Below are 14,058 nucleotides of genomic sequence, written 5' to 3'. Positions count from 1 at the left end.
TAAGGATAAAATGTAAGCTATGTGTTTGATATAGCTTACTATTTTTGTTTCGGACTTTCGCCAAATATACTAGGCCTACTGTGTAGGGCGTAGGCTACCGGTGTGAAGCCACGCTGAAATAAGCTTGATTATTTTTTATGATTATTATTACCGTTAGCGGTTTGATTTTTAAAGCTTATGCTGCCACATAATGTTCTTGTTTCTCAAACTGTTATATTGTTTACGTTTTCACACAAATAGAATGATGCAAGAACGATGTAACCTAGTGTTCTGTATTTAAATAACTGAAATGAAACTATGCTACTCACGAAGATACTTATTTCACTGTGAATGTTGTCGATTTCTCGAACAACCATGTGGGCAACAGTTGCGTTGGTTAAATGCAAAATCAAAAATTGAATTATTTCAGTTTAAGAAACGTAATTAAACGGCAACTTTTGCTCAAGTTATTTCACAATTTATTTTATGTCTTAAAACCGTGTTAGAAAGCTAATGATGAAATTGGAATGGAATGAAGAAAGACCGTCTCCCATCATTTAAATCTTCTATCCCAAAATATGCTTTCCATTCTCTGACTGGGACTCGGGTAGCCTTTGTCCTTTTTTTTGGGTCAGGTTTTAACCTTTTTGGGTGTGTTCTTTTGAGGCATAGCCTACGTGATAGGAATACTGGTAGCCTACGTAATAAGTTAGCTTCAGACAGCTGCGTAGATGTGTTGTGTAGGCCCAATAGCCACAGACAGCTGTGAAGATGCTGCGCCAACTAGCAATATTTACTGTCTGAGCTTTTAAGTCAATGGGAAGAAAAAAAATTAAAGTAGGCTACTAATTGCCGTCAAGTTATATGACGTAGGTTAGCCTACAGTAGGATCAACAATAAAAAAATTAATGCTATCATTTTTCTTATGTTATGTTGCGCATTGTTTCAGAGAAACAATGGATCACGCGTCATTGAAGCGGCCACAAAACAATGGCCTGCCTGTAATTATCTAACAGGTAGCCAATCCAATGTAGAAATGAATACCGCGAGCGATCTCGTTTTTGAGAAGTAAACTTTAAATAATTGTTTATGATTTTTAAAGCAACTACCGGTACCTTGATTGGTTGCAGTTTGGATTACTTTAATGTTCCTGTTTTAGACCTTCCCTTCCCATTTACTTTTACATCTCTGCTACAATAGATTTACTAACATAGCCGAGAGAGATGGGAGTGAAAGGGAAGTTGCTAAGCTACAAAAAAACATCGCGAATTTGGGCAAAACGTTCAGTTATTCAGACAAAATTTTTTCGCACCCAAAAGTGTTTTATTTTCCTACGACAATTATTGTCTACTAGACAAATTTTATGACGTTTGATTGCCATGGAGCTACTGTTTTTGTTGTGATGGCATGCTCGAAACTCACGGGATTGTTTTCTTGCTATAATGCGCTTCCGACACCCCAAAGGGTACCATATTATGATGTTTGAACAGCCCTTCAAAATGGCCAAAAGTCATCACATGTTACCCCGTAGCAATAACATCTGTAGACGTTGAATTGATGTAAAAAGAAATTATTTGTTAGTTGAGATATGTTCATGTTTCTTTGCAACGGTAGAACCATTTACGCGTGTGTATTTCACCACTGGACAGTTATTAAATCAGTGTATACTGTATACACTAGGAAGAAATTAGGTTAGCTTTTACACGCTAAAGAAACTTCGCCATTTGCAATCCACTCCACCGGTTTGCCCATAGCTATACGGCGTGACAAAACGTTTTTGTAACCTCGGTAGAAAATCGTATTCCGCTAAAACGCTGTTGTTTTAATGAAGCTTGACAACTGTGATAGTCCCGGATGGAATTTCATAAGTATCAGAAATAACTGCAGTTTTGTTGAGGGATAAAAATAGAAGCAAAAAAATTTATTATTGAACTGAAAGTCTGTTTTTGGTCAACTGTTAAAAGAACAACTGACTCTGATGAACTTGCAACTTTGTTTTGAAAGGTCAACTTTTGAAGAAAAGAGCATATCTCTCCGCCTTGTACAATATTTTTCTTTTGTCTCGAAAGTGTTCGACTACAGACCAAAAGCTCAAACGTTGCCGGAGGCTTTTCTTTTTTGTTGTGCGATTGAATGACCATTCCCCGAGAAAGGTCACGCGATACGGTGTATTGTGATTACAGTTTTCGTCGTCGCAACCAGAGGTTAAGCATACCAACAAAAGTGGCTCTACGAGCTGCGACATGAAGCAAGCACCAAATATAATATCCAAAAGGTCACTGGGCAAGTGCCGTAGCAAAATACACGGCATTAGCTTTACTTCTTAGGGAATGTACTTCGCTGGTAAGTAGGATAATACGTTGAAAAGTTACGAGTCAAATTAATCTTTTATACAGCGCTACAAGAATCATTACCGTATGTAATACCCAAACGTCGAAAACTATTTACTGATTTCATTAAGTTTTGTCTGTTTTTGAAAATAAAGCCCAATCTGGTCCAACATACTGTATACAGCGCGTCTTGTTTCCTTCGTATACACCACAGAACTACAGCACTTTGCATTTACACTTGTAGTACCATATTAAATTTCTACTTACAAAAAATTTCAATTTTCCAATGTCAGTTTGCAAAGCTGCATACTGTAGTTTGTTTTCACAAAATAATAAACGGTAAGCTTAAAAGAATGTAACTGGATAGGCTACTGTGTGCGGTGTCCGACGTTTTCTTCGTAAACAGTTCTTCGTAAAGCAATTCTTCGTAAGCAATTTTTCGTAAAACAATTCTTCGTAAAGTTAATTTTTTGTAAAACAATTCTTCCCAAAGCATTTATTCGTGCATGCAATGGAGATTTGATGTATACGAAGAAATGCTTTACGAAAAATTCTTTTACGGATTTCATTTCACCAACAACTGTTTACGAACAATTGTTTTACGAAGAATTGCTTACGAAGAATTGCTTTACGAAGAATTGTTTACGAAGAATTCGCCTATAACCACTGTGTGCGATGCATGGTCATTTCACTATCAAAACACCAACACTTCACAAGAAGATATCCATGGCGAAGATAATGTTAAGATAGACAATGTTGGTTTGAATACCTTGAAGAGAAAACGGAAAAAGCGCTGCGTTTGACACTGGGCTGTAAAAGGTTTCTGACAGTCGTATTTACATTCAATCGAGATAAAAGCTTAACCGCCGGATCAATAACGAGACATCAAAAGTTGTCAATTTTACGTTGTCGCAAAGAAACTTGCTTTCGTTGGGTAGCGTATCTGACAGCTATACGACAATCCTCAGCCATTCAAAGTTGCCTGTTTTGGCATCGTAACGACATCACAAGACGTTAAAAAGATATAAAAAATGGAAAGTTTTGCTGATTTGGGTCAACGTCGATTTTTACGTCACATGTAACGAGACGTTCCTTGTGAAGGTGCAAACACAACATCAAGCATTTACCTTGCTTATTAAATCAAATTGCCACGCAATCGAGCTAATTAAAGTCTAAGCTTATCTCGTCAGCGGGCGTGGCAAAGCAATCGGGATCTTTCTTAAAGAAAGAGAAAAAAAGCACAATACGTGCTTACATCTCAAGTAAGCTATAATAGCTAGAAGTGGCCAAGAATAACCTTCTTGTTGGTGAAACTGAATGGTTGTTTGTGACGGTATTTCTACCAAACGTCCGTAGACGTTGAATCAATGTAAAAATGGAGGATTTTATCGTCGAGGAACCTTCTTGTTGGTGAAACTGAATGATAGTTTGTGACGGAATTTCTACCATAGCAGTAGATTAGTAGAATGAAGTGATCGCTGCTTTACTTTTGGACGAAAATGCTTCTTTTGTCAACCAGCGGAAAGTAACTGTGCTGTTCATAAAAGATGCTTGAGTGCCAGTAAAGTTATGAGACACCAAACAACACATTGTTCTGCTTACCAATGAAACATTTTTTTTATTTGAGAGAACGAGTTAAAATGGGCTCACAAGACAACAATAAAAAGTTCATTCAAGTTTTTATACAGCTGGTGAAAGTTAAACCAGAATACGTTTGCTTCTTGCTGTCAATCTTACACAGAATGGGAAATCATATAAAGATACAGCACTAACAAATCACCGTGCAAGCCAACACACGGTTGGCACTGTAGAAAAAAGTAACGCATTTCATAGTTTAACTTGAGCCCGGTATAAAAAGTCTTCAACGCAGGTTAAAAGAAAACGTAAAACAGCCATGAACACGACGAACCCAACACACACCCTAAACCAGCAACAAATCGGCCCGTTTTACATTGATTTAACGTCTGCAGATGTCACTCAATGTAAACATGGACTAATCTGCTAGCTGTGACAAGAGCAGACGCCGTAGCATGCAACAATGCTTTTAATTATGCATTGTCACGTCATGTGGGGAAAGTAACCTAACCACAATCCTGTTGTAAGGGGTTTACAACCAATATACGCGCTGCAATGCTTCGGGCATGCAGGCATAGCCAAGCTTTAGCATAACAAAAAGGCTGTTTAGAGAACGTTGTTTATCAGAAAAAACTATTACTTTAGGCACTCAATGCCGGTATTTAAGCAATTTACATATGAAAGAACTTTCCTAATGACACGACTTCAAATGTTGCAATCATAGACTGACATATCACACAAGGGAGTTAATATAGATACTGCTATCAAGTGTCGAGACGATACAAAGAAAGCCTGCGGTATGCCAGTGAAAACTTATTGATGACGTTCTAAGTCAAGTGACAGAATAAAAAACCTCACGCCTAAGCAAAGGCACAGGGTCATTCACTTTCAAACCAGTACCGTTGCAATAGCACTGTGCTATGATCAAATGGAAGGTTTAGGACAACCGAAGGAAAATTTAAAGCTTGATGCTATGACGCGAATACGGAATATACAAGCTATATTTCTCTTGAAACATATGCAGGCACAAGATAGCTTTGTGACGTAGAACCATATATCCAATACATATGAAAAGTAAATATATCATTCAGCTTCACATGACAACTGTTGGAAAAAATACTGTATGTCAACAGACATTTATGAACATCACAAATCAACAATTCGTGCTGAGCCCAAAAGTAGCAGCTCATAAAATCATCCAATCGTTTTGTATTCTCATACAAAACAGTTGAAAGCCTTACAAACAGCATTAACAATTTACGTGATAGATTGTCTTGTGGTTACAGGTCATTGTTTTTATTATTTCCGTAAATAACCTACTTAATAACCAGTAGGTTTGGATCGGCCTTTCTCCTGGTGTGCGACTTGGTGGTGGTGCGAGCCATGCTGGGTCGTGTGTTTGGTTGCGCCCGTGGGTGTCACAGTGGATGAAGTGGCAGCTGCAGCAGCTTTCTGCTTCAGCATTGTCCAGTCGAAGATATAGTCGTACTGATGGTTCAAAGTGCGGAACAAAATTCGGAACAGCTGCAACCAGAAACGTTAAAATATGTTAAACATGATCCTATTCAGTGTGAAAATTAAACGAGGCAGCTCACTGGGCATTTCATTCAATAAAAAAATAATCCGCATTGATGAATGTGATGGTCACTGGCAACACCTTCTTATGGTTTAGCTTATCTTACCCAAAGAAGAATTAGAAAACTTGAAAGTGAGGAAGCAAGAATATTGCTTGTTGTTTAAATGGCGTTTACATTGATATACACTCATTAATCGTTATTCACTCAACTCTTGTAGGCTTGATAAAAACAACTTGCAAGTGCTTTTTATGTACCGTATACAAATGCTTATGACTTATCTTGGACATCATAGAGTGATTCATAAGAAAAAAAACAGGACATAAATTAAAGAAACTGTAACAGCCTGAGAGACTACAAAATACTTTGAGTTTGAAAAATAAGAATATAAACAAAATAATGAAATACAACCTATCATCTGAACCAGTGGTTCTTAAACTGGGGGGCGCGCCCCCCTTGGGGGGCGTGTGAGGCTCACAAGGGGGGCGCAAGAAATTGAAAAACTCTGCATGAATTATGACTAAACATGTCTTCACAACTACGCTGGACAGTCGGTTGTTGAAGATGAAACTTTGTTTTACAGCAGTAACAGTGTTTGTAGAGTGTGTTGTTGTCACATCTCGCATTCTTTGTGATGTTTTAGACGTTGCTAAATATTTCTGCGACGCCTTAACTCTCGTAACATAACGGTTTTCTGACACAGCAGCCTCGAGCTCTAATTGTAATAACAATGGCAACGACTGACTGACAACTGACAGCGGCTAGAAGTGCAGCAGTATCCCCAACTCTACGACACTAGGCTACCATGGGTAAACTTTTTTTTAAATTTTAGCATTGATTTAAATAGGTTTATTGTTAATTAATCAATTCTATTGACATAAAATGAGTGGAAAAAAGAGAAAGTATGACGAAGATTGTCTGAATTTTGACTTTATAGATGCCATAGTAAATGACCAAGTTGTACTACAATGCGTCATATGTTTTCAAAATCTGAGCAACGACGCTTTGAGACCAACTCGTTCGCAGCGTCATCTTGAAAAAAAAACACCTTGATCATCAAAATAAACTTTCAGCTTTTTTCCAATGCAAGAACGACTCTTTTAAAACATAAAGATTGCAAGTAGTGAGTGCTTTCGTCAATCGTCGTCCGCGGAAGTTGTAGAAGCGTCTTTCGGAATTGCTCACATGATAGCTCGGGAGAAGAAACCGCACAGACAATTTACAAGAGGAATTCTTGGAGCTAAAATGAAGTTCTACTGAATAGGGAAGACTTTGAAGCAATGCCACTAACTGAGTTCTGGGTGAAATATGTACAAACATTTACAAGAGTGTGGGTGCTGTGGCTATACGCACACTTCTTCCATTTTCATCCACTTACTTGTGCGGAAATGTTTTTTGTACTCCTGTCAACATAAAGACAAAATCTAGACACAAACTTGACTGTGAAGCCGATCTGAGATGTGCCTTATCTGCTACTAATCATCAAATTAAACAATTGGTAACCAAAAAACAGTTACATCGTAATTTGCATTAATGCAACTTACCAGGAAACGAATTGCTGTTCTGCGTAATTTGTTTGATTTTGAAACAAGGTGGGGCGCGAATTTTGTTAAAATTGTAAAAGGGAGGCGTGTCACAAAAAGTTTAAGAACCACAAACTTCGTTGCCACACAACCGAATTATTCAGTGTTTGTTCTCAACATGACATGTGTTTTCATACTACTAATACGGGTGATATTTCTTTGTCAGCAATAGTTTACAGCTAAACGTTCAATGCAAATGAAAAAAAACCCACAAAAAACATGGTTAAAAATAAAGATTCCAGTCAAAACCTCACACAACCAACAGCGGCTTACAAACTTTTCAATCTGGTTTACTGAAGCAGTATATATTTACAATTTACATATATATGCAAATTAACTTGAGCAAGAAAGGTATGTTGATGGTAAATATTCACAACAATCTGCGTATGAAGAGTTTGAAAAACAGCTAACTGTGGTAAATGTCCAACATATATCAACCTGGGCACATCTGTCTAATTTTATTCATAAAGCAATGTAAAGTGAAAATTTAAGCAAAATAAAACAGCCTCGATTGTTGTTTTAACAATGAATTGCAATGCAATCTTAAAATGAGGGAATGCTGACTGTGATGGAACCTTGACAGCTTGTAACATGCTTTCAACTGTACTAAACCAACCAAGTAGTTGGTCCAATGAATCAGTGTCATCAAGCCTCAGTTTGTTTGGTCCAACAAATCATTCACTGGGCAGTGAATGATTTGTTGGACCAAACAAACTGAGGCTTGATGACACCCTTCATTACTATTGTTACAAGTAGTTTAGCAATGTCGCATATATGTTGATTTAATATTGTAAACTGACTTATGAGGAAGGTTGCAATTTGTTATGTTTTGCATTGTACAGTAAACTACTACAGTAACTGTTCAACAAACTTTCATTTTGAATGAGAGTTTTTACAGATATTTTGTAAATAGTTAAACCATTTTTTTTAGCTTGTGGCTCCATCACTTTCACTCAAAGGTATACAACGTTAAATAATACAAACCTGACGGAGATACATATAGTCAGGTGCCTCTTCGAATCTCAGGCCACGACAATAGTTCAAGTACATTGCAAATTCTGCAGGAAAACCTTTGCAAAGAACCTTAAAAGGTAGAATAACATAAGGTTATTAAAACATAACACAATTAAGTTTGAAGAAAAATATATTATACCTTACATTTCACAAAAAAATTGCTCTACAAAATAGTAGGTCTACCAGCACTTTTTAACATTAAGAATCATGGTTTATAAAACATGGCACAAGAACCACAAAGCATCTACTTTTCTATACCGGTATATAAGATACTGTATGGGCTAATGTTAAATGTTCCTTAGAAAAAATTATTATTTACGCATTTTATGAAAGTAAAGATATACAGTGGAACCCTAGTTGGTGACGATCTCCATGACCAAACCGCTTCGTTAATTGTTATCACAACCATTTTTTCAAGGTCCCAAGATTTTTCTATGGAAAGGTATTACATTTTGTTTCAATAACGTGACCACCCCAGTTTTTAGACAGCAATCGCTAAATACTTCATCAAAAAATGAAAATTTATTTCTACCAAAGCGACAATTTGTGATCAATAATTTACATGATTCCCGCAATAAAAGATTATGTGAGCTCGCACACACACAAATGTAGAGAATACAACTACCGGTACACAACAAATGGCGGTGTGAAGTACAGAACAGTGTAATCTGTCTTGTGTTTTTGCCACAAATTTGTGCTCGTTTATTACAGGTTTGCAATTGCTTGTTTTCTTCTCGTTTTCAAACTAATTGTTGTGTGTCAATATGTCACAACAATAAGAAAATGCTTCTAAAATTGCCACATAAAGATTTTTGCTTGAAGGCCAATGGGGTAGAAGAATTGTAATTGGGGCAGTTTTGACACATTGAAGAACACCTTCTTTTTAAAGGTCGATTTGTAACTTACCGTAAAACTACCATTTTCTATTAGGTTGTATATTTTGGATATGTTTTTCAAAAAACAACATGGCAATACAGAACTACATCTATGTAAGTTATTGTTTGTACTTAAGGGTCAATGCTTAACTGCTATGAATGCACTGTTAACATAAGCATAAATGTTAGTGCAACCGCATGATGAGATTCCATAGTATATGATATGTTACATAGCTAACTTTATTGAAAATAAATATCACTGTAAGCAATATTCTGTGGTTTTACAACATGTGCTTAAGTAAGTACTGTACCTCTACTGGTGTAGACATTTTCTTTTCACTGATTCTTTCGTACTTTTGTTTTTTGGTGGCAGCTTTCAAGCCTTGCCATGGCAATGACATCCGGTTGAAATACATAAGTACATAGCCCAATGACTCCATATCATCACGACGGCTTTGTTCAATACCTAGATGAGCATTTATTGACGCATATCTGGCAGTGCCTGTCAAGTTCTTGTCTTCGCGATAAGGTATGTGTTGTCGGGTGCGGCTATCTCTGTATTTTTTAGCAAGCCCAAAATCAATCAGAAACAACTTGTTGCAGTGACGTCCAATGCCCATGAGAAAGTTGTCTGGTTTAATATCTCTATGGATAAAGTTTTTGTTGTGGACATATTCAATACGACTTATCATTTGATCCGCAAGCATAAGAACAGTTTTCATGGTAAATCGACGAGAGCAGAAGTTGAAGAGATCTTCTAAGCTTGGCCCAAGCAAATCCATCACCAAGACATTATAATCTCGTTCTTGTCCATACCAACGGATATGGGGAATTCCAACTCCAGCTTGAAGAATCTTGTACACCTTGCTTTCATACAGAAGCTGAGGGTGTCGAGCTTTTTGAGATTCCAGTTTTACAGCAACTTCTTCTCCATTGGCTATGTTAATGCCAAGATAGATATCACCAAAGGATCCACTTCCTATTTTTCTTACCAGGCGATATTTTCCTCCCACAATAAACTCACTAGGTTTTGAACCGCTAGAGCTTGCCATTGCTTTTAGACAATTCTACGGTATAAATCTAAAATTGAACTGGTGTATTTTTTCACGTTGCAAAGTTCCACAAAGATCTATGACAAACAGCAAGTTGCATCAATGCTTATTGAGTACAACAAGCAATATAAGACTAACTTGCACAAGACAGTTATTTTTGCTATTCTTTATAATATATATTTCACCCCACCAACTGTTTGCACAACAACATACAGTTATAAACAGTTTGCATCACCTGCACCAATTAAATGAAAAGGGTTAAAAATTTTTACAATGCATAGCAATCTATCCAGTCTTCGAAATTAGCCTCGGCAATTGCCGAGGCAGATGCATGAATGGCACATTAGCCTCGGCAATAAAAATGCCGAGGCCACACGAGCGCTTGCAAGAACCACAAGATTACAAAAATAACCCTAATTTTCTTAGACCACACCAGACTAGGAGGTTGATTCAATCTTACTATTGCTTGATGTTTTTATTTGGGTTACTTTCTACTTCGCCGCCGCTTAGACATGTGCCCAGCTGGGAGAATTGAATCTTTTATAGAAATATCACCCTATTTGCATTGATTCAACGCCAGTAGACGTCAAATTATTGTAAGCATTCACTCCTTATCGTGCTTCGCCTTCCGTTATCTGTCCGGCTGTATCAGAAACGATCGCGCCGTTTTCACAACAAACCACACAACATCAACAGTCGTCGAATACATGTAAGTAATAGGTTAACCTTTAGGGTGAGCTTTGTTAATTGCGGTTTGTGATAGATGTCTGGTTGCATAACAACAACAGGTGCAATTTTATGCGCTGACAATGCTCATGTGAACTATAAAAAAAGTTTGCAACCTTATAAATACTGGCTTAATTGTTACGCAAAAGTTATTCTTTCATCGAATGCTTGTTCTTTACCAGTGTCATTGCCAATATAAATTATGGTAAAAGGAAGATACAGTTAAAAAGTGGAATTTACCTGCTATAGGTTATGAAACAAAGAGGACAGAAGGAAAAGTTAGTGTATTATTTTGCAAAATTTGTAAAGAATTTTATGACGGAAACAAATCGGAATTAGAAAAGCTACGGGGCCCAGTTAAAAAAGTAGTACAAAATTGGATAAATGGTACTTCGGCAGTAAAGAAAAGTAATGCTTCCGATCATGTGACATCGCGTGTTCATGAACGGGCAGTTTTGCGTCTTCAAGCGTCTTAAGAAATGACGTCGTCGTCATTTCTTATTGGGCATTGTTGTTGCGCAATACAACCGGTCATCATCATAATCCATCGTCGGTTTGTTCCCCACTAGTGGGGGTGGCCGATTGTTTCCGTGCAGCAATTGTCTTAATCCCTTTTCTCCATTTCACCCTGTCCCTTGCATCTTCCTCCTTCAGTCCGACTTTTTTAAACTCATCCTTCACTTGTTGTTTCCACGTTCTTCTTGGACGACCGCGTTTCCTCTTCCCATCCACCTTTAGATCTAGTGCCTTTCTAAGAAAACTTCCTTCCTCCCTCCTTATCACATGTCCATACCATCTTACTCCATTTGCCCTTGCCAGTTGGTCTATGGTCTCTCTCATCTCTAGCATATCCAACAATTCTTCAGTCCTTTTTTCCCTTCTCGTTTTCACCCCACACATTGCTCTCACCATTGACCTTTCCGTTCTTCTCAGGATTGCCAGTTCACTCTCTCTCAATACCCATGTCTCGCTACCATATAGCATTGCAGGCCGCACACAGCTCCGATATACTTTTCCTTTCATCCTTAGTGAAAATTTTCTGCCATGCAACATTTCCCCACATTCCCTGAACTTTGCCCAGCCCAATCTTGCCCTTGTTGTCACCGCTGCTTCACATCCACCACTTCCATTTATCCGATCACCCAGATAACAGAAGTCTGTCACTGTTTCGATGCCATGGAAGAACTCATCATCATGGCCTTCCACTTCATTCCTTCCTTTACTGCATTTCCCACAAACAAAACACTTCGCCAATCTTGTTGCGGCTCTCTTGACATTAGCACATCTTGCATGTACCCACTTTCCACATTCCTTGCATTGCATTGAATTTCTCATCACTCTCTTGCCACATATTCCACAGGGATCTACTTTGCTCTCAACAACTGTTCCTTCTGCTCCACTCACCATCACTTTTGTTTTTTCAAGATTCACCTTCATACCCTTGGTTTCAAATGCTTCTTTCTATTCCCTCCATTCTCCATACTATTACTTGTCAAGACCAGGTCGTCTGCATACAAAATTTCACTCAATAAGCCCTCCCTCACTCCTTCAGTTACAACGTCAACCACAATAGCAAATATCAGAGGTGACAAAACTGATCCCTGGTGTACACCAACCCATTTTTACAGTAGCTTTTGCTGCATTTAAATAATATTTTGGAGCATAGATTTTCCAGCCGGATGCCCTTCCTGACGCTAACCACAGTTATTGGCGGTGGGCCTAGCCTTTACTTAAAAAAGTATTTCCTGCAAGGCAGCAGGATTTCTAACAAGTTTTAGCCAACCAGTCGAGGTTGTTGCCCATGAGGTGGGACGTGGACCCACTTGTTAGTTTGGTGTGTGATCAAGACCAGTGTTCCCAGAGACCCATGGTGTAACAATCCATGGCGACTGCCCAGGGTTCAAAGGTGTTACTTGTACCACACACCTACCTCGTCGGGAAAATTAAATTGATTTGTGCTGACTCGAACGTTGAATCAACCCAAAATTAACATACTTCCCCCCCCCCCCCCCCCCCCCGTGAGTTATTTAACATGATTATCGTAACAGCGTGCGTATCGCGTTGCTCGCTTTATCGTTACTTTTGGTAAGACTACTGATACTCTATTATATTTTTCGCTTCTCGTTTTACATGTTGTGGTAGCCTACAATTTTTTCATAATAAACGTTCACAGCAATTGCCGAGGCAATTTCAACTTTTGCCGTTTAGCCTCGGCAACGTTTTTGCCGAAGTAAAAATATGCTAATTTCGAAGACTGTCTATCTGCATTTTAACAGAAAGTTTTTCCTAAAACCTGTTTCTTTATTATGTAGAATTCAAATTTGGCTTCAGAAATTGCCAAGATAAATGCTAAAGTAATTGAACAAAACAATGAAGTAGGCCGGCAATAAAGCTTTGATGCAAATTCAAACACACACTTAACAAACATAAACCATCCGCTAGCAATTGGTTAATTCTAAGGCAAAACAGTGTGTTCAATAGTTTGTGTGCATGAGCAAAGTAAAAACCATAGCTCGAAACAGAAGCGATTGATATCCAAAGAATTAGAAAAGTGCTTCCTTGAAAGAAAAGATTAAATCATTGAATATAAACAAAGCTAGGTTAATAAAATGTGTAATTAATGCAAATCTCAGTTTAACACTGAACGAAGATATTTTTTGACAAATAACTTGATGATTTGAAACAGGAGCAGCATATCCAACAATTTTTTTTTAATGCTTCCAGCTGTCGGTTGTATCACACTTTTAATTGTACTGCGTAGATCAACATTGCTTTATTCTACATTTTCTAAATCAAGATTGTTTTTCCTATGCTTTTTGAACTGTTGGATCTAGTAAAAAAGAAACTGGCCATGTTGCATGATGTTAAAGAAGTTGCATAGGATCTGCTCTGCACAAGTGGTTTCTGGCTCAATCAGTCAAATTTTGTTTGAGTGTAATTTTTCCAAAGGTCTAGTTTCGTGAGAATAGTTGACTATGTGCATTATGGTACCTTTTCACGCAAACAAGTACTACGTTTTGCATCTGTGCAAACTAATTTGTCCATGAAAAGATCAAATAAAAATAGAATACCGGTAGCACCTAAGTCATCTAACATGGCTTCAGCCTTTTTTTCAATGTTGTTGGGAAAAATGAAGAGTTGGGCAGTGCCCAAGTCATTGATTGAAATTCCTACAATTTTTCTAAATTTTGTAAGGAAGAGTTTGGAACCTTTGATTTGTTTAACCTGGGTATATTGATGGTTTGTGGTGGGTAGGTAGCTCATAACAAATAAGTGATTAATTTCTAACAAATTCTGACTTCAATCAGCAATTTTGATTTGTGTTGGTAGCGGCATCCGCATGCATCAGG

General features: G+C 37.7%; 1 protein-coding gene across 1 annotated transcript; it reads right to left on the bottom strand.

Moving 5' to 3' along the window:
• Nucleotides 1-3,882: 3,882 nt before the first annotated feature.
• Nucleotides 3,883-10,213, bottom strand: LOC145781828 (casein kinase I-like). The gene is made up of 3 exons (XM_082593506.1): nucleotides 9,242-10,213; nucleotides 8,026-8,124; nucleotides 3,883-5,408 (listed from the first exon to the last, which is right to left on the bottom strand). The coding sequence occupies exons 1-3, from the start codon at nucleotides 9,980-9,982 to the stop codon at nucleotides 5,205-5,207; spliced, it is 1,044 nt and encodes a 347-aa protein (XP_082449632.1). The 5' UTR covers nucleotides 9,983-10,213; the 3' UTR covers nucleotides 3,883-5,204.
• Between the last annotated feature and the right edge of the window lie 3,845 nt (nucleotides 10,214-14,058).

The sequence above is a fragment of the Aplidium turbinatum genome, chromosome 13, assembly GCF_918807975.1.
Source record: "Aplidium turbinatum chromosome 13, kaAplTurb1.1, whole genome shotgun sequence".
In the NCBI taxonomy this organism is placed as follows: domain Eukaryota; kingdom Metazoa; phylum Chordata; class Ascidiacea; order Aplousobranchia; family Polyclinidae; genus Aplidium; species Aplidium turbinatum.
This window is presented reverse-complemented; position numbering and strand designations above follow the sequence as displayed.

Coding starts and splice junctions, on each gene's coding strand:
- LOC145781828 (XM_082593506.1), bottom strand. CDS start 9,982: ATGGCAAGCTCTAGCGGTTCAAAACCTAGTGAGTTTATTGTGGGAGGA. Junction 8,125..9,241: donor AAATGTCTACACCAGTAGAG/GTACAGTACTTA, acceptor CTACCTTTTAAG/GTTCTTTGCAAAGGTTTTCC. Junction 5,409..8,025: donor ACTATATGTATCTCCGTCAG/GTTTGTATTATT, acceptor TTCTGGTTGCAG/CTGTTCCGAATTTTGTTCCG.